Source organism: Rhinolophus sinicus, chromosome 4 (genome assembly GCF_057876585.1).
Source record: "Rhinolophus sinicus isolate RSI-liver-muscle chromosome 4, RSI-T2T, whole genome shotgun sequence".
Lineage (NCBI taxonomy): Eukaryota > Metazoa > Chordata > Mammalia > Chiroptera > Rhinolophidae > Rhinolophus > Rhinolophus sinicus.
In genome coordinates, this window is record NC_142504.1 from 59,107,524 (window position 1) to 59,127,971 (window position 20,448).

The 20,448-nt window shown below is 41.2% G+C and overlaps 1 protein-coding gene and 1 pseudogene across 2 annotated transcripts in view; both read right to left on the reverse strand.

The window, feature by feature from the left end:
• Window positions 1-1,459: 1,459 nt before the first annotated feature.
• The window catches only part of RAB7A (RAB7A, member RAS oncogene family), a 100,265-nt gene continuing 81,276 nt past the window's right edge, over window positions 1,460-20,448 (reverse strand). For both annotated transcript variants that reach the window (XM_019717190.3, XM_074340486.2), the window contains 4 exons: window positions 19,079-19,205; window positions 9,819-10,037; window positions 8,120-8,248; window positions 1,460-2,919 (listed from right to left, as the gene is read on the reverse strand). In XM_019717190.3, coding sequence (XP_019572749.1) covers window positions 2,824-2,919; window positions 8,120-8,248; window positions 9,819-10,037; window positions 19,079-19,205 — 571 coding nt within the window. In that variant the 3' untranslated portion in view covers window positions 1,460-2,823. The remainder of the gene's footprint in view (window positions 2,920-8,119; window positions 8,249-9,818; window positions 10,038-19,078; window positions 19,206-20,448) is intronic.
• LOC109437768 (ATP synthase subunit s, mitochondrial pseudogene) lies at window positions 11,282-17,539 on the reverse strand (annotated as a pseudogene).

The following is a 20,448-nucleotide window of genomic DNA, read 5'->3' on the forward strand; positions in this document are numbered from 1 at the left end:
CTGAGTATTACTGAAAAAAAATCCTTACTGCTTGTTGAAGCAAATGGACTTGTTTCTCTCAAAAGCTCATGCTTATGTTGAATCTAAGAATAATGTGGAAAAAGATATTATATTAGTGCAGAGTTCAGTTCGAGCCATTATTTCTTACCGTGGATAAACCAAACTTAGATGAACATAGTGTGTATGTATACAATTTACGTATATACAATGAAATCAAGATCAGCCAGACCCTGGGCTGATGGGATATTAGACTGGTTAGTCTCAGGTTGCAGAGTAAGTTTGTCAAAGTAGAGTTCAATGTTAACTTCAAAGTCAGAATTATGGTTAAGGTCAGATTTAAGGTCATTTCAAGGTGGCTATGTTTAGGATCAGAGTCAAGGTCAGTTTAAGATCAAGTTTAAAATTAGGGTGAGCTATGACTGGGATCAGGGCCACTTATAAGGTAACATTCAAGCTTATCTCAAGATACAGGTTAACGTCAGGAAGATCATCAGTTTTAGGATGATGGTTGAGATCAAGAGGTGAAGGTCCATTTCCATGTCGTGGTCAAGGTTAGGACCAGAGAAACATGATCAGAGAGGAATAGTAGCCTGGTTTGTAGAGGTGAACATCACACAGGGTCCATAAACCATGGCTCAGTCACTGGGCCCCTCAGTCACTGAGGACTCTGCTTCTCTAGAAGCCAAACACAATACCAATTAGACCCAGCTCAGGAAATGGGACCAGAGAAGATTAAAACCATACACCACTAGCCATGGTAGAACTGTAGTCATGAGTGTCTAAGAATGCTATTTTTTAATGCATGAAGTATGAGCCAAGAGCAGGCACAAGAAAAGAAACAAACTGAGGAGCCTTAGAAGTGGAAATGTAGAAAAGCATGGCAAAGTAGAATTGAAGAACTAAGTCAACAGGGCACTTCTGCAAAACCTATACCTAACACACTGACTGAAACACTGTTTCCTAAAATTGGTTCTAGGTGGCATCTATTCAGTTCCAGTTGGTGGGTTAAATATGCTGGAATAAAGGGCCCCTGCTGCCAAATCTTCCTCTCCTGTGAAAAATCAGAGATCCAGAACTATGTAATATCTGAGTACCAGCAACTAGACCAATTAAAAAACAAACAAACAAACAAACAAAAAAACCAACACAAAGGCTAAGTTACACTCATAGGCTGTGGGTGGTCCATAGGTCACCAGCAATTTGTGGTTGCTCCTCTAAAGGGCCAATGTGTTCTCCACTCAGGGTCCCCATCAATACTGTGATTAAAAACAAAAAACAGAAAACAAACTAGGAATAGGTAACGCAGGGCTGGATTTGAGGCTTTCTGCCTCAAAGCACCACCACATGCCCAGTTACGGAGGGCTGTTTTGCTTGGTAAAGCATGGTTATGATTAGCTAACATGGTGTCTACTGAGCTAGTGGTATGGAAGAAGGAAAAACGACAGGGCAAAGGCAGACGATCTTTGCTCTCGTTACATTTTATTGGCATCACGTTCATTCTTTACAGAAGAACTTGGCCTACACTCTAGAATGTAGACCTTTGGAAAAGGGGGAAGTGCTCTGTTAAGCAAGCTATAGTGCAGGAGAAGATCCTAGAGAGGGGGCAGAACTTCCAGGATTCCACACCAAAGAAACAGGTTAATTAATAATGGGCAATATTGGGGAGTCAGTGGAGAAAAGGAGAAGGTTTGCTAACCTAAGGATACCACAACCCTGAAAGGAGTGCCTTCTATAACAAAGGTAAAATCACTAGACAGATCTGTTAGGATATTCCTTTTCCTCTTATAAGTAGGATGCTGATCTAATAGGGGAGTTTCAAAGTGTGGAGCAGGAAAAAAAAGGGGGTGGGGAATGAGAATTTTAACAGCCATTTATCTACTGCACACACCACTGTATTATGCAAATCAACCTTTTGGAAAATTTAGATACAGAAGGAAACTAGACAGTTTTCCCCCTGGAGAGATGAAAGGCTTTTTGGCTCTTAAGTCTTTGATAAAAGGCGTACATAATTCTTGTGTCTACTGTACAGAATACTGCCTCTAGCTGGATTTCTGAATTCTGAGTTGCTAACACTGCAATCCAGACAGGGTTCAACCCTCCATCTTACACTCCTGCATTACAGGACTTAAACACATAATCCAAGAACTTCTTACACTAATTTACACATTTTTAATTGGTTGCATATATTAACATGTACTATAAGATTCTTTTCTAAGAAGCATTACATAATAAATGGATACTGTAAAAAGATCTGATTAGTTAAAAGTAACAAGCATTAACAGATACATACAAAACTCAGCTTGATCAGACTGGGTGTGAGCCTGTAATGAAGCATGGGGCACCAGCCTTCCCAAGTGGTAGCCTTCACAGGAGGGGGGGTGGGGATGGGGTAAAAAGACCACAAGACCGTTAAAAAAAAATCAGATAACTAATTAGACACAGATTAACTGTAAACAGTTCTCTCTCCCTGGTGGATAAAAAGAATAAGCTTCGGATGCCAACTCTACGTCAGAATGATGTCTACAGCTGGCCCATCCTGCGGCCATACAACGGCTGATGTGGTGGGTGGGGAGACCATGATGGGGCCATCCCAGGCCTGGGCTGGAGTCTGCCTGGGCTTGTGTCAGGTGTGTAGGTGTAGGGGTGTGTGTGTGTGGTATGGGTGGGGGGGTGAGTGAGTGTATTTGGTGGGATTTCTTTTGGCAACTGGATCCAGAGAAATCACATTATGTTTTTTTCAGAAGAGGAGAGGGGGTCTGTGTTGGAAGGCCTAAGTGTGTTCTTGGTTTGTGAAGGACTCTGTGCTCTGCTCTCACTGCTCATTCAGCAACTGCAGCTTTCTGCTGAGGCCTTGGCCCGGTCATTCTTATCCAGTTTGATCGGTTCAGGAAATTCATTGTACAGCTCCACCTCTGTTTCCTGGGCAGGGAGAGAGAAAGAAAGGTTTGTCACTCAGGGCACAGGGGAATTCCTATGTTCAGGTCTGGCCCTTAGAAGGGCACTTCCACCTGGGCACAATGGGTAGGGAGCAGGGACAGACCTAGCAGTGAAGGAAGGGCTCTTGCAGAAGGCACTCAACCCTCAAAGACCAAGCAAGAAGAAGACAGGTTTTGTAATAATTCCAGGACAGTGTGAAGAGAGAAGTTAAGCAGGAATAGTAGCAATTGACACTGAGCAGTCAGGACAGAAGCTGATTCATTCTCTAAATCAGATCGCAGGGGCAGCTGGTTGGCTCAGTTGGTTAGAGCTCAGTGCTCAACACCACGGTTGCTGGTTCGATTCCCCCATGGGCCAGTGGGCTGCATCCTTCGCAACTAGATGGAAAACAACAGCTTGACTTGGAGCTGAGCTGCGCCCTCCACAACTAGGTTGAAAACAAAAACTTGACTTGGAGCTGATGGGTCCTGGAAAAACACACTGTTCCCCAATATTCTCCAATCAATCAACCAATCAATAAGAAATAAGTAAATAAATAAATCAGACCACAATCTGGTGGCCTGAGGACCATAGCCACCTCACAGATGCTTTCAGTATGGTCCATATAGTCACCAACACTTAAAAAGAAGTTATACTTTACATGGCTGGATTTTTGGCAACTCTTAGCATTTCCACAAGGCAAACAGTGTGCTGAAAATGAGTGCTAGCTGTCTCTCAGTCCCAAAACAGTCCTCAATTTTCCTATATGCCACTAATTTTTCTGGATTTAGGGTCTATTTTCTTTTTCATCCAAAGGTTTAGGAGAGTTTTGTCTTCAAATACTGCAAACCAGTTGTGGATGAATTTTATCATCATCTGTGGTGAGAGATCACAGGAGATGGACTGTGGTCAGTTTAGTGGGACTTTTGCTGAATTAACATTTTCCCAGTGAGGAGGTTTCTACTTCCTGGTGTAGGAAAATAATTTGTCATTTAAACACTGAGTACCCATGTGCCAGGAACTGTTCTAAGATTTGGAGATAAAGCAGGGAATGTTTCTATTAATTAAAAGTTCTCTAGGAATTGGGGAGACCAGTTCAGGGATGCTGCAGATGCCTGATCATTGCTCTGTACACCTGAAGCTGAAGCTGAATAATAATGAATGTCAACTACAATTTTATATATATATATATATATATATATATATATATATATATATATATATATATATAAATATCTCTCTCTCTATGTATATATATATATATAGATATATGTGTGTGTATATATATGTATATGTATTATGTATGTGTATACATATATATTCACAAGAAGTGGAGCACAGCATAAGGAATAGAGACAGTAGAAATGTCACGGCTGTATGCGATATCAGAGGGGTAGAAGATTGGGGGAGAGGGGTTATCACTTTGTGAGGGGTATAAATGATAAATGTCTAACTATTACAGTGTTTTGTACACATGAAACTGAAAAAAAAGTCCTCTAGGAGAAATTATTCCATTCACAATAGGTATATATAAAAGTGAAGACCTCTGTGAAAGCATGGATGGACTTAAGAGGGTATTATGCTAAGTGAAATAAATCAGACAGACAAATCCATGTGATCTCACTTTTATGTAGAATCTAAAAAACAAAATAAAAGAACAAAACAGAAACTGACTCATACAGATACAGAAACACTGTGATGGTTGCCAGAGGGGAGAGGGGTAGGGGAGCTGGGTGAAAAAGGTGGAGGGATTAAGAAATACAAATTGGAAGTTATAAAATAGTCATGGGGATGTAAAGTATAGCATAGGGACTATAGTTAATAATGCTGCAACTATGTATAGTACCATGTGGGTACTTGACTAATTGGGGGGATCACTGCATAAATTATATAAATGTCCAAACCAATATGCTGCACACCTGAAACTAATATAAAATAATACTGAAAGTCAACTCTAATTGAAAAAAATTATTTTTTTTAAAGGGTAAAAACCTCTAGGAATACATACTTAAAAAAATTAGCTTCCCCAGTCCTTTAGTAATCACTTACCTATTCTCTGTTTTGCCTATTTTGGACATTTGCCTATTTTAATAGATTTGCCTATTTTGGACATTTCATTTGATGGATGTTTGTTTGGGTTGTTTCTACTTCTTGGCTATTATGAATGTTATGAACATTCATATAAAAGTTTTGTGTAAACATATTTTCATTTCTCTTGGGTATATACTTAGAAAAATTGTTGGGTCTTACGGTAACTCTTATGTTTAACTTTATGAGGAACTGCCTGTTTTCCAAAGTGGCTACACCGTTTTACATTCCCACCAGCACCTAGGAATACATTTAATAAGAAAGGCAAAGAATCTGAAAAATTATAAAATCTTACTGAATGACGTAACGGAAGACCTAAAATAATAGCTATTATGGACTGAATGTATCCCTCCAAAATTCGTATATTGAAATTCCAACTCCTAGTGTGATTCGTATTTGGATTAAGAAAGTAATTAAGGTTAAAATGAGGTCATAAGGGTTGGGCCCTGATTTGATAGCATTAGTATGTCCTTTTAAGACTACAGAGCTAGCAGGTTTTCTCTTTCTCTCCTCTTTCCCCACCTCTGCACGTTCCCCCAGAGGAAAGCCCACGTGAGGACACAGGAAGAAGGCAGCAGTATACAAGTGAGGAAGGAAAAATGAATTTGCTGGCACCCTGATTATGGACTTCTCGCCTCTAGAACAGAGAGAAAATAAACTTCTGTGTTTAAGCCACCCCCATCTGTGGTATTTTATGGCACCCAGAGGATAGTAATACAATAAGTATAATGCAATTCCAATCAGAATCTCAAAGTTTTATTTTAGGGGAGGGTGAGGAAGAAATAAGGTGGGACTAAAATAAAATCTCTAGGTCTTAAGTCTAAATGGAAAATGCACCAATTAAAAAATAGCCAATTAAAAAAAGAAGAAAAAAAATATTTATATATATGAACAGGACTAGTGAGGGGAGAGGGAGATTTGCCTTATCAGAAGTCAGATCATACGATAAAGGCAGTAAAATCAAGATGGTCCAGGTAGGGCATTCGTAAGTCGCCAGAACAGATTGGGGAGACCAGACATAGATCCCAATACACACAAACATTTACTATAACAAAGGTAATGTTTCAACCCAGTGGGGCAAATGGTTTATTTAACAACTAGCTAATATCTGAAACAATTGGTTATCCTTTTGAACAAAAAAGATGAGTCCCTATTTCGGGCCATAAGCCAAAGTAAATTCCAGTTGAATTAGACAACATGTAATCTAGACACAGGAAACCCAGAAATTGAAAATGACATACCCGACTAAAAAATTACTTTTTTCCTACAGCCAAAGAATATCTATCTAATCTATCTATATCTATCTGTCTATCTATCTGTCTATCTATCTATCTATCTATCTATCTATCTATCTATCTATCTATCATCTATCTATCTAATCTAATCCATCTAATCTATCTATCTAATCTAATCTAATCCATCTAATCTAATCTACCTATCTATCCATCCATCCATCCAGACAGCAGAGTTGGAAAAATCACTTGCAATACAGGTGAAGTTAATTTCCATTAACAAAAAGCTCATGAGAACTGACAGGTGCCCAGGCAAATGCTTATATACTGGTTATCTGCAGTAGAGAAAACCCAAAGAGTGGCAGTGTCAGCGGAGTTACAGATGATGCCTACCACTTACTGTTAGGGAGGTAAGAGAAAAAAAGACCTGCATTGCTGGTGGGAACTGAAGTGTTACTGCCCTTGCGGAAAACGATCTGGCACTATCTCTTAAAAATACACATACTTTTCAAAAATCTTAAAAAAAAAAAATTCCTTCTTTGGGAAAAAAAAATACACGTATCTTTCAATCTAACAATCTTACTCCTGGGAGGCTAGCTTGTAGAAATAAAAGCATTATAATAAGGCAATAGGGACAGCAATATTTGGAAAGAAAAACTCCAACAGTGATGGCAGGGAATTGCTGGAAAACAACTCCCCATATGTATTTAGATTTGCATGCAATTATGTGAACATTAGGAAAAACTAGGTTATTAATCTAGGTGAGAGGGTGGGTTAAAGGTAGGGGGAAAGAGGGAGGCAAAAGGTCTTACATCTGAATCCTTGTCAGTTCCTTCCCACTGTATCAGTGTTTTTCAGCGGGGGCTCTCCTGGCATTCTGGGTGGACCAATTCTTCACTGGGTAGGGCTGTCCCTTTTCATTATGGAACACTCAGTGCAGCCCCCAGCCCTTGGAACAACCCATTCCAAATATCTCCTTGCCCACAGGTCCAGATGCCCTGCCCTGCTGAGAACTGCTGCCTTCTATATAGACACTGTTATTTGGAGCGAAGAGAACCCACCTGGCCCTTTACAACCTCTATGTGCCCCCACAAATGTTCTCTGCATCCCTGAAGTGCATCTCACCTCTGACATCCATTCCTGTATCTGACTACCACAGACCACTGATAATGCCTCATGACTTACCTTAACTCACTGGCCCTAACAGAACTGCTAAATCAAAAATAACCTCCAACTCCCCATGTCAACAAGTACCTTTTTTTCTGTGAACAGTTGAGTAAACAACACAAGAAAGAATACAGGAAAATTTTATTCAAGGAATATAATTCCTGAGCTTCTAGTTAACATTTCTGGTGGTCAAATATAGCCATTTATGAAAACAAGTATCTCATTTAATCTGCACAACCACTGTGCAAAGTCAGTATTCTCATTTTACAGATAAGGGCATCCTTATCTGTAAACAATTGGTTATCTTTTTGAACAGCTCATATATGATTAAAAAAACTAGATCTAATGATGGCTAGCAGAACTAGGATTCGAATTTGAGTTTATCCCCTCCATAAACAGGAGCAATGTGACCAGGGGCCTCCTAGTATCCTGATCTCCTAATAGCATGCCAAGAGAGTAAGAACATGCCCAGTCAAACAAGGGTAGCCTCAGCTAAAGTCGTCACTGCCCCTGCTTCGTGTAGGTTATTCACAAACAAGTAGAATTTTTAGAAGCTTTAGCAGAATGTGTAATTATCTTCCCAGATAAACATACAAGATTTTCTGGCTACAAAGAAAAGAGTCAGCTAAGAAACAAGATTAAGAACAAGTAAGCCAGGCAGAGGCTGGGTCAATGGTCAATCACCAGAGGGAGCCAGACAGCTGCTAGAGACCCACCTGTTTAAGTGCATTCCGTGCAATTGTCTGGAACGCCTGCTCCACATTGATGGCCTCCTTGGCACTGGTCTCGAAGTAGGGAATGTTGTTTTTGCTGTAGCACCAGGCCTGTGCTCGCTTCGTGGCCACCTGCAAGAGGAAGCAGGGTGCATGTGTGCTCATAATAGAAGCAGCTTGCACTGACTCAACACTTCCCAGAAAGGATCATTGTCCCTAGTCTACAGTTGAGTTAGCAGATTTCAGGAAGGTGGGCGGGGAGGGACAGTGACCTACAGACCTGTCCAAGGTCACCCTGCTAGTTACGTATAATATAGCTAGGAATCAAACCCAAAGCCCATTCTCTGTCTACATACCACAGCTTTAGACTCGTAGCTAATACATAAAAGCAGCTTGTGAAGGGAATAGAAGCCCACCCAGAAAGAGACGAATCGTCTCTGCTGAGATTTCAGAGGTCCCAGCATAGGAAATGCTTGACAGCTTGATCTTAAGGATTGCAGTTCCTTCCCCACTACTGCTCATTTTACATCACCTGTGCCACACACCCAAGTGCTATAGAATTCTGCAGCTCTTCACACCACCCTTGCCTCTCATATCCTAATTCCTTACCCCACCTCAGCCCATTTTCAGTCCTTTAGGAAAGGGAGAAAAAGAGAGAGTCTGTGTTCCCTAGAGGAATGCTTTTTGAGAGTAAACCAGAACAATTTTACTCAAAGCTCAAAGCAATCTTCTGCACCCATGAAGATCCAGGCGGGTCCTTGAGGCATTGGGAGAGTACTTGAGAACAACAAAATCTAATCCCTTCTTTTCAAGTGTAGAAAGGCAACTCAAGATCAGAGGGCAAGGGCAATGGCCCAAAGTGACATCCAGCTGGGGGCAGCATGGGGATTTAAACCAGATCTCCTGGGCACTGGTCCTCAAAGGCAGCTGGCCTGAAGGTCGTTCACACTCCCACATGCACCTTCTAGAGCTATTCCGGGCTCAGCACAGAACCCTTCAAATTTACGCGGCACCTTAGAAACAGGTGTCTCTAGTAGGAGAAAAAAATAGCAATGGGACCACTAGAAAGTCACCATTTCCCAAGCTCCTCCCGGATGCCAGGGCTTTCACGTGCACTGTTATCTGATCCCAGAGTGTTCTTGTTATATTAGTGAAGACTCAGATTCTAAACAATATTCCCAAATTAAGAGTGCATGAGCCAAGTTTTGAATTCAATTCTGCCTTTAAATCCAAAAGATCAAATGCAGAATACCACATCTCCTCAAGTCAAATTATTTCACTGGGATGGGCCAAGAGGAGTGACCAGTACAGGCAGCTCCACGGAGCAGACTTGTTGCTTTGCTGGCATGACTTCCAAGGGAACACCACTGCAGATTTCACTGTCCCTGTTTTGCCACAGTGGAAGCCAAGCTGGTATGCCTTTACCAGGTTAGAGACCAAAGCCCCACTCCAAAGGCCGGGCAGGTAACTTGTTAGTTATCCCTTCCCCTTCCCCCACCATGGGGGCACAAGACATACTGGGTATTGGTCCTTGAGGCATGTGGCTTTATACTAATCAAAGCTAAAAACAGCACTTGTCATTCCAAACTTAGCTGTCACTTTTAAAAACAAGGCCGTTACTATGATTCAATAGCTATACCCTACACGAGGTTAGGTTCATAAGCCTCCACATTCATGATTCCCACCATCTTTTAGCACTTACTTGTCTGTTTTCAAGGTCAATCTTGTTTCCTAACACCACGAAGGGAAAGTTTTCAGGATCCCGAGGACTGGCCTGGATGAGAAACTCATCTCTCCAACTATCAAGGGTTTTGAACGTGTTGGGGGCAGTCACGTCAAATACCAGAACGCAGCAGTCTGCGCCTCTGTAGAAGGCTACACCAAGAGACTGGAATCGTTCCTGTCCTGCAGTGTCCCAGATCTGTGAGAGACAGACAAAACATTTATTCCTTGGGGTCAGAGGACCAGGAGTGGCAGGATGCCGGAGGAAAAGGGATGATTACAGGGCCACCAGAGACAAGAGAATTCAGAATTCAGGAAACAGATTTCAACACCACTATATACAAAACAGCCCTGACAATAACGCATGAGTGAGTGTGTGTGTCTATGAGGGGTGACATGAGTTTGAACTTGGGGGTGCTAGAAAATTTTTTTAATTTAATTTGACCCATGTGGTGGTCACAATGGTAGATATTTATGTAAAATTTACACTATAAACTTAACATTTATGTACTCTGGGAACTTTCTGGGTGTGATTACTCACTGAATTGTATATATAAACCTAAGCATTTCACCTAAAAAAGTTTTTAGTTTACTTAAAAAAAAAAAAAATCAGTGTTTTATTTATAGTATACCTCAATTAAAAAACAAAGAAAAAGTCCTGAGAGAGAGATAAAGGAAAAGACAGAGAACATTGTAGAGCATAGATGAAAGTCAGCTTTTAATCAGAAGAACACCAGATACTAGTGACCAGCTCAAAGAACTTCACACCAGTCTTTGCCATGCCAGGCTGGATTTCCTCACTGCCCCGGGTCCCCAACAAGGCCACCCTGGTCAGCCTGGAGAGATGACTAGTGTTCTGAGGAATGTCCCACACCCCCAAGCAAGGCACCTGGTTTAAGAGAGTGCCTGAAAGAGCATGCAGTTATTTCCAGCTGACAGGAGTCTTCAACTGATGGATCTACTGTCTGTTTTCAGGAAAACCACTTAGCTTCAGAATATGAGAACTTGGACCAGTCTCATAACCTAAATAAATTCCAACTTTATGTCCAAAACACCAGCCAATTCTCCCAAAAGCCCAGGGTTTGGACCAAAATGGAGTAGGGACTGGGCCACTAGAGTTTTATATCCAGAACCAGATTTTGCAGGACAGTCGAGTTCTTCTGTGAAGGCCTCTCAGGTAGTCAGTCCTGTCTCCTTATTATTCAAAACACTTGGGGAACATGTCAACTGCACCCAGGCCACAGACTAAGCTCCCAGTTGAGGTAGGATGAGCCTCATTACATAAAATGAGGGTATGATGCTTGGTTAGAGTAAGTAAATATGCACAAAGGCAAAAAAGTAGGACAGGACAGTATTATGGGATCTTTCCAAGGTAAACAAAGTTTATGATATTCTAAACACAATACCTCCCAATATGTTCTTCAGAAGGAGTCCTAAATCATAATATGCAATTCCAGACAGCTAGTTTATTCTTGGGAACAGGCTCAAATGCCACAGTGGCAAAACAGGAGCAGAGCCAGGACTTAAATACTACCTAGAAGGCTGGAAATGGCAGCACTAAAACCCCCTAGAGAAGCTTCAATAAAGAAACATGACGACACAGGCTGAGCTCTCACTCACAGATGAGCCAAAAATATCCCAGGTGAATGGATGGCATGTTGGAAGGGGCTACCGTGGTAACCAGTATTAGTCCCGGGCAGACAGCACACCTCAACTTTCTGTCTAACAATAATTCCCAGGAGCCCAAGGGTTGCTCCTATGAGGGCCTCAGCCTTTTCCTCTGAGGCGTGTGGCCTCCACAATCAGCAGTACATGACAATGTGGTCGACTAGACTCTCGGCCACAACTCTGGTAGCACGGAGCCTGATCTTGGCAGCCCACTCCATTCCCAGGCAACTCCAACCAATACACACACTACTCACTCTACGAAGACCTTTTCTAAAATAGGACATGTCCTATCAGCTGTGGAGGTTGGCCCTGATTGCAGGAATGGAGTTAGGAGGCTGTCGTGAATGTCTGCACGTGGCATACGAGTGCTCAAACCACTGGGAAAAGGAAATAGCCACTCAAACAGGATGAGAAGAACGTGATGATGGCAAAGATATAGGGATAAAGGGCAATAAAGACAAACTCAAATCGAACTATTCTACCTGCCTCTCAGCAGGGTAGGGAAATAAATGCTGCCTGCTCCAAATATAATAAGCAAAGTACATCTATTTGGCAAAACAGGATCTCTATCGATAGTAGATAACCAGTAGAGGGACTGCTGATGATGTTTGCCTTTGTGGTTTTCTGGTTGTCCATTGTTCCACACTGAATATGTATCTCTTGAGAGTGGAAAAAGTGAGCTGTTTCTCATAAAGGGGGACCGAGGTGGAGGGGAAATAAAGAACGTGGTCATATAAGTAAAGCAGAAAGAGACAATTACTCCTATAAAGAAAAAGTAGAAAAGAAAAATTTTAATCTGGGCTTGGACATTTTTAAGAAAATATCTTTCATTAGAGAAATAACATCGTTACTATGTAATTTGGATAAGCAAAAGCAAACAAAACAAGCAAAACTCAAATACTTGACATCTTCCCAGAGACTGTCTTTACTAGCTCATGTCTTATTCTAGGTACCCACATTGTAGGGTTTTATGTAGCTGAAACCTTGTGCCACCCATCAGTCCACACTCTCTATCACTCCTCTCTGTCCTTCAAAACACCACAACATACATCCCAGCAATAGCTCCTATCTTTATTGTTGCTCAACAAACTCAGAAAATAAACTCAGTGAACAAATTCATTCCTGTTTTTTACAAAAATATTGCCGCCAATTTTCCATAATTGTAAATAACTCAATAATAAACATTAACATACAGAGCCTTTTCTGTATCAGATTGCTTTTTTAGGATAGAATCCCATGAGGAGAACTATGTAAGAATTCTTGGGTGGAACAAAATGGGTAACTAGGTCTCAGATACACAGAGAAGGAAGGCAAAGTAAGGAATTAAAAAGAATAATCAAATACGTTGGGGTTATTATTAGCAAGTTTCCAAAATTAATTTAACTTCAAACTTAGGAAAGAACAGTTCTATGGCTGTGATCTTTTAAAATTTTAAATATTTTAATTAAAATATTTTATTTTCTACATTCAAAATACACCTAGTACTCTAAAGTAACAAATGCTAACACTGCCATTTTAACGTCATTTAAAAAAAAGAAACAGTTAACCCTTCTTCATAGCATTCCCTTTCCTTCCTCCCCAGAAGTAAACAGTTCCTGAAGATTTGTCTTACATAAATAGTATGATCCTGTACATCTTTTTGCAACTTGCTTTCTCCTTTTCCCAAAGTTAACCACTATATAGTATTCCATTGCCTTAATATACTGCACTTTATTCCTTGGTCATCGGAGTTATTTTGCAGTTTTTTTGTTATTATACACAAGGCTGAAATGAGCATTCTTAGTACACTTCTCTTCTTGTGCCCAGAGGTAAGTTTCCATAGGCTACACACCTGTTTCTCTAGGATATATACCTGTACACAGAATTGCTAGACTGCACATGCTTAACAATGGAGAGCAAAATGGTAGTCTCTCTAAAAAGGCTACACTAATGCATTTCCACCACCAGCTTGAGAATATTCTACTCCCTATATTCTAGCCAAAACTTGATTTAGTCGGTCTTTTTACCCCCATAATTGTACATTTATAGTAGTAACATGCTTCAGTAACTTTAAAATATAACAAATTACTGTTAAAATACAATAAAGAATATCTGTGTTGTACATTTCAGTAACTTTAGTGACCCATATCTGAATCTTTATTTTCTACATGATGACTCTCATTTCTAAAATGTCATAATGTGATATCCTTATACTTTTATTGATGACTAAATAATATTTGGTGCTATTTAGGATCAACAATTCAAATGATAAGATACTGAAATAAGATACTTACTGAATTTTATTTTACTTTAAGTCTAGTTTCAGTTCCAGAGAAGGCAGTGCTGTCTTAAAGGCTTGGATAAAGTTTTCTTTTTCTCTTATTCGAGGAAGATCACTTAACAAATACTTAAGGTTTCTTAAGTGATGCAAATGATGCCTTTGTCTGTGATATTCCCACATGAAATTACTTCCAACAGGCTTTTGGGTAAAGTTTCAATTTCGCCAAGTCTGTCTAAACAGTCATCCTTGATATAATGACACTTGCATAGCTTTAGCTTTTCAACATGCTGTAGGTCCTCCATGTGATCAAATCTAATGCTCATGACACAAGAGTCGGTGGCATCAACCGCCTTAATCTTGTATTTTTCCAGAGGGCCAGTTGGGGAGTTGCTGTAGTCCTTCTGCCATGTCTCCTGGCCATGGCAGCACACCATGGCCCTACAGTACAGCAGCCTCTCAGATGCTGCCCTGTTGAGGGTAACAACCCTGATGTGTTCATAATCCATTTTTTGCATAATCCATTTTATGAAACATGATCTAATCAGCCCCAGAAGTATCTGGAGTCACATGGCCATGGGAGTTTCTTTAAGCCACACAACTGCTGGAAAATTTTTCCAAACAGCATCATAAGGGGAGAGGGAGGGAAAGAAAAAGGGAGGGATCGAGCAAGGGTCCCCTGTGCCTAAGGTGGCACTAGCCTGTCCAATCAGCCTTTTGAATTTGTTATCGCCTGAAGTCAAGCCACTGGATGTTAAGGTTTCTTTTGAGAGCTGCCTGTTGAACTCTTTGCCCAGTTGTCTGTCGCCTGGATACTATTATGCATTATCAACATTTTTTTCTTGTTCTATGGTTTTTGTTATTTGGGAATCTTGTTCAGATGTTTAATTTAATGTGGTTTACTATCAATCTTTAACTTTTTATGATTTTTAATTTCTCTACTTTAAAAGCTGACGGTAAAAAAAACTCTCTATTTTCATTATTAAAGTTTTCATTTTGTACTTTCGCCATTCAGATCTTGAACCCTCTGGCTACTCCTCACCTAAATGGAAAGCCACTGGTCCAGCCTTGTTTACTGTTAACTCCTCCATCCCCTAGTCTTCTTCCAAGTCAGCTCTCTATCCAGTGTCTACCTTGGTGTGCCCTGTTTCTGTGTCCTATTCCCTGATCTGTTTATCTCTGTGACAATATCATACCATTTAAATTACTATGGCTTCATAATAAGTTACCTTTAAATTTTTCATGCATACTTGACTCCATCTAATGTTTAATATTGATTGACTTCTAGCTTCTTCCAGAACAATGTAAGAAATTTTTATAAACCCACAAGTCACTAATCCTCCCCTACACATTAAATTACACAGTTCCAATCTTCATTTCCTTATACTAGTTTGGAAGTCACATGCTCTTATATTAGGATTATAATTCTAAAAATAGATACATGCATAAAATCAATCTCGGGCCAGCCCGGTGGCTCAGGTGGTTGGAGCACCATGCTCCTAACACCGCGGTCGCTGGTTTGATTCCCACAAGGGCCAGTGAGCTGCACGCTCTACAGCTTAAGATTGTGAACAGCGGCTCTCCCTGGAGCTGGGCTACCGTGTGTAGGCAGGAGCAGCCGGTGGACAGCGTGAGTAGCCGGTGGCCAGCGTGACCTGCTGTGAGCGTCTAATTGCCAACCGACTGCCTCAGCCGGGGGGGTGGGTGGGGGGAGCGCAAGGCTCATAATACCAGCATGGGCCAGGGAGCTAGCTGTGTCATACACAACTAAACTGAGAAACAACAGCTTGAACCAGAGGGGGGGGGGGGGGGGGGGCGGAAGAAGGGGAAGGAAAAAAAACAAGTTTATCTCAGTTTAGCTTATGTCAGACCTTTCCAAATGAAATCACTTTCCTTCTGCCTAAAGTACATACTTTAGAATTTTTGCCACTTGAACTTAAGGATGTATGCTTTCATTCTTGGAGGATTATTTTCAGTAGGGACACAATACTATGCTGACAGTTTGAGAATACATTACATTACCTGTTGATTTTCATTGTTACTTACCATTGACAGTAAACCTCATTATTGCTCCATTTAAGGTCATCTTTTTCCTCTGGCTGCTTTCAAATTTGTCTTTTCTTTTTTCAATTTCATTATGATTGAGGTAGATTTTTTATTTATCCTTCATGGAATTTGGGCTTCCTGAATCTGTGCAATGGTGCCACAGCAGTTCTGGAAAATTCTTGGCAAATATCTGTCATCTATTCTGTCTTCTGAGATTGATTAAAAATAGGTCCAACCTACTCACTGAATCCTGTGTTTACCTCTTTAATATTTTCCACTATTTTTCTTCCTTTCAGCCCTTTTCTCATGTATCTTACCTGCTGCTAAAAATACTGACTATTGTATTTCATTTATACAAGTTCTATTAACCTAGTTTCTTTTCTTTTTAAAGATTTTTACTGGGGAAGGGGAACAGTGTGTACTTCCAGGCCTTTTTTTTTGTTCCAAGTCAAGTTGTTGTCCTTTCAATCTCAGTTGTGGAAGGTTCTGTTCAGCTTCAAGTTGTTGTTCTCTCAGTCTTAGTTGTGGAGGTCACAGCTCAGCTCCAGGTACAGTTGCCGTTGCTAGTTGCAGGGGGCACAGCCCACCATCCCTTGAGGGAGTTGAACCGGCAACCTTGTGGTTGAGAGGATGCGCTCCAACCAACTGAGCCATCTGGGAGGCAGCTCAGCTCAAGGTGCCGTGTTCAATCGTAGTTGCAGGGGGCGGAGCCCACTATCTCTTGCGGGACTCGAGGAGTTGAACTGGCAACCTTGTGGTTGAGAGCCCACTGGCCCATGTGGGTATCGAACCGGCAGCCTTCGGAGTTAGGAGCATGAGCTCTAACCACCTGAGCCACCGGGCTGGCCCCCCTAGTTTCTTTTCTGAAGATATATGATTGTCTTACTTTTTTAAATATAAAAAAATACTCTAAAATTACCATTTCCACTGGTTCTTGTCTTGTTTTCTTATATGGATAGTAAGCTGCTGAAAGTCCCTGAAAAATATGTGAGGATTCCTCAAGATCTAGGATGACAGTGCCTTTGTCCAGAGATGATGGGTTTTCATTAACTTCTAGTCTTTTAAATTGGCTGCAAAAGCACAAGGTCAGCCTTTTGCTTCAACCTCTCAGGAACCTAGGCTCATTCCCACTCTTTCCAGACTCCACTCAGTGCCCTGTGGTTCTTCAGACGGTGCTTACTTCAGAAGTGCAACACTCCAGGGTCCCAGCTTAGTAGTGTGTGTGTGGGGCTTTAGTATAATGCCCCCAACCCAGGAGGGGCTAGGCTCTGACTTCCAAATCAGCCCACAAGGCTATCAAAACCATAGCTTGGTTCCACAGATCTGTTTCTCCTTGTATAGAAGGCAACTTTTAATCTGGTTGGTACACATGTAAAATCTTCAGGTGGTACTTTACCTCAGCACCCGGAAGGTATTCCATTCCCTTCTGCCTTCTGTTGCTGCTGAGAACTCATCTAACTATTCTTCCTTTATAAGCAATCTGTCTTTTCTCTCTAGTTGCTTTTGTGATTTTGCTTTTTAGTGTTCTGCAATTTTGAGTTTTCTTTGAGGTAATTTGTTCAGCTCTTACAGTTTACTGTTTTCTTCAGCTGTTTAACCTGCAGTTTAACTGTTTATTTAGTTTATTTCAATGACTATTTTTTCACTTCTTAAAGTTCTAAGTTTTCCATATCCTCATTTTTATAGTATCCGTTTTCATTATGGTTTCTATTCCTTTTTCAAAAGTCTCCAGTCATTGTGAACATTTTTTGTGGTACACTATTTCCTCATGTGGCTATGAGCTCATATTCTGTCCAGGGGTTGTAAGTGTCCCTATAAAGTAGTCTTAATCTTTGTTTTTGCCAGAAGTGACAGGGATTTATTTTAAATTCTTCTAGACAAAGACTTGTGTGCAGAGTATACACTCAGAATCCACACATGAGCATAGTGGGATTCTCTAACAAGGAGGCAAAGCCCCAAGCCTATACTTCACACACAAGCTTTGCCACTTCCTTTGGTTGAGGTATTTGACCCATCTTCACATCTTTCCAAGGCCCTAGACAAGTATGTTTGTGCATGTGTGTCTAAGGGGATGCTCAGTTCTAGCTCCTCCACCTTGTGCAGTCACATATCTTCTCTCTGATGATTGATAAAACTCTACAGTCCTGGTTATAAATTTGCAAATCGCATGGCAGGAGCCCCTGAGCTTATCACTAGCTTTCAGTTCCCTCTTCTTTCCTGTAATCTGGAAATTTCTCAAGCTTGGCCTCATTAGTAACTTTTTGAATGTCTCTATGTGCATGTGGTGGGGCGGTGAGGAAGGGAGATCCATATTAGTTCTGTCCTGGATGTGTAAGTCAAGGAAGTATCAAGAGTCATCCTCTGGGAGGTTGTCTCAGCTCAAGATCGACACATGTAAAAACTTCTACCTGTAACCTGTAGTAGTCAAACATTTCAGTGAGTCTGGTGCTTGCTAGTACTATAATGGGATAAAAATTTTATTTGTCTCTAGAGGCTGAGTCACCCAGGGACGTCATTTTAATATACACACAAACAACTGCTATGGAGGTAGGTGTTTCAAAAGACAACATTTGGATTAAAAGTTGGAGACTTCAGGATAAGTGCATATGTGACAAAGGGGCCTCACTGGCAGCAGAGTCATGCGCAAAGACAGGTTTGTAAGAACAGCACATGATTTAGAAGAACTGGCAAGAATGAAGAATATTTTGTAGCTACAATGTGACAACTTTCAAAAAGCCATACAGAGGAATGCATATTTTATCCTAACTGTTGAAAGGGAAGACCATGGAAGATTAAGCACCGATACATGAAAACACCAGACTGGCTTAATAGAAACACAACTTTGGTGGCTACAGATAGGATAGATTAAAAGGAGCCAGAAAAACAGGGAAACAGTTTTAATGTCTGCTGTAAGAACCTAGGAGAGACACAGGTTTTTTTCTGGCCTAAAGCACTAGGCAAAGATATTAAGGGATGAATTAGACATTTTGGAGACATAAGACAGGGATCTGTAGGTTGACAAATTTAGCAAAAAAAAGAAAAGAACAACAAAAAACAAAGTCCAGTTAAATTTTTAGTATATCTCATGCTATATTTGGGACATACTTGCTGTCTTGTACTTTATCTAGCAGTTCTACCTGCAGCCAATTATCAATGAATGTAACAGTGGGATCTGAAGAACAGGGAGGGAAAATGCATGGGAATGAAAAAAGGTTTACGACTGAATGAACCAACAAGGCTTGGCTGGCCAAGTTCAGACATGTGCTTACCTGCATTGTTACTAGTCTGTCATCCACCATCACCTCCTTTGTCAGAAAGTCTGCTCCTATTGTGGCTTTGTACTGATTACTGAATTTCTTGTTCACATACTGGTTCATGAGTGATGTCTTACCGACTCTGAAATTGAAGAAAACCATGAATATAAATCAAATAGAAAGGAAGTGAAAGCTGATTCTGACATTTGCAGCTCTGAAGGAACCTGCCTGTTGTGAAGAACAAGGAGCTACCCTCACAACAGAGGGCAGCCAGCAAACGTACCAGCATTACTCATTTGAGATTGTTCTTTCTCCTGGGATAAAAATACAGGGTATAGATGTGGGCCAGACATTAAAAACTGTAAGTTTTGGTACAGGAAACTAAGATGGTAGAACTTTTTTTTTTTTTTCCGTCAAGAAGGATGCCAGCAAATACTCACCGTCTGAAAGAAGCTTCAGCAATAAGACTGCTCCACTATTCCAAAAATATATCTGCTGCCTTGGGTGTCTCTCTATTTAGTGGTTGCTATTTAGTCCAAGAAACTAATAGCAAGAGAAAGCCATTGGCTTCGAGAGACACATACACCAGTCAGCCAACCTGCTCCTTCAGTTTCAAATCAGAAGCAGAAAAGGCACCAATATTCCACCAAACCAGGATCTACCTCAAAGTATGCTCCCTCAGTAAGAAAATTCAGCAAGAGACAATGTGTGGGGGCCAACCCGGTGGCTTAGGCGGTTAGAGCTCTAACTCCGAAGGATGCCGGTTTGATTCCCACATGGGCCAGTGGGCTCTCAACCACAAGGTTGCCAGTTCAATTCCTCAAGTCCCACCAGGGATGGTGGGCTCCACCCCCTGCAACTAAGATTGAACAGGGCACCTTGAAATGAGCTGCCTCCCAGTTGGCTCAGTTGGTTGGAGCGTGGGCTCTCAACCACAAGGTTTGCCAGTTCAATTCCTCGAGTCCCGCAAGGGATGGTGGGCTCCGCCCCCTGCAACTAAGATTGAACATGGCACCTTGAGCTGAGCTGTCGCTGAGCTCCCAGATGGCTCAGTTGGTTGGAGCGCGTCCTCTCAACCACAAGGTTGCCAGTTCGACTCCCTCAAGGGATAGTGGGCTGTGCCCCGTGCAACTAGCAATGGCAACTGGACCTGGAGCTGAACTGCGCCCTCCACAACTAAGATTGAAAGGACAACAACTTGACTTGGGGAAAAAAGTCCTGGAAGTACACACTGTTCCCCCAATAAAGTCCTGTTCCCCTTCCCCATTAAAATCTAAAAAAAAAGAAAAAAGAAAGAAAGAGACAATGTGTGGTTTTTCTGGTGATGAGTTTATTGGGACAGGCTGAAGATAATGCAAAAGGCTTCCTCATGGCCAGTAATATCA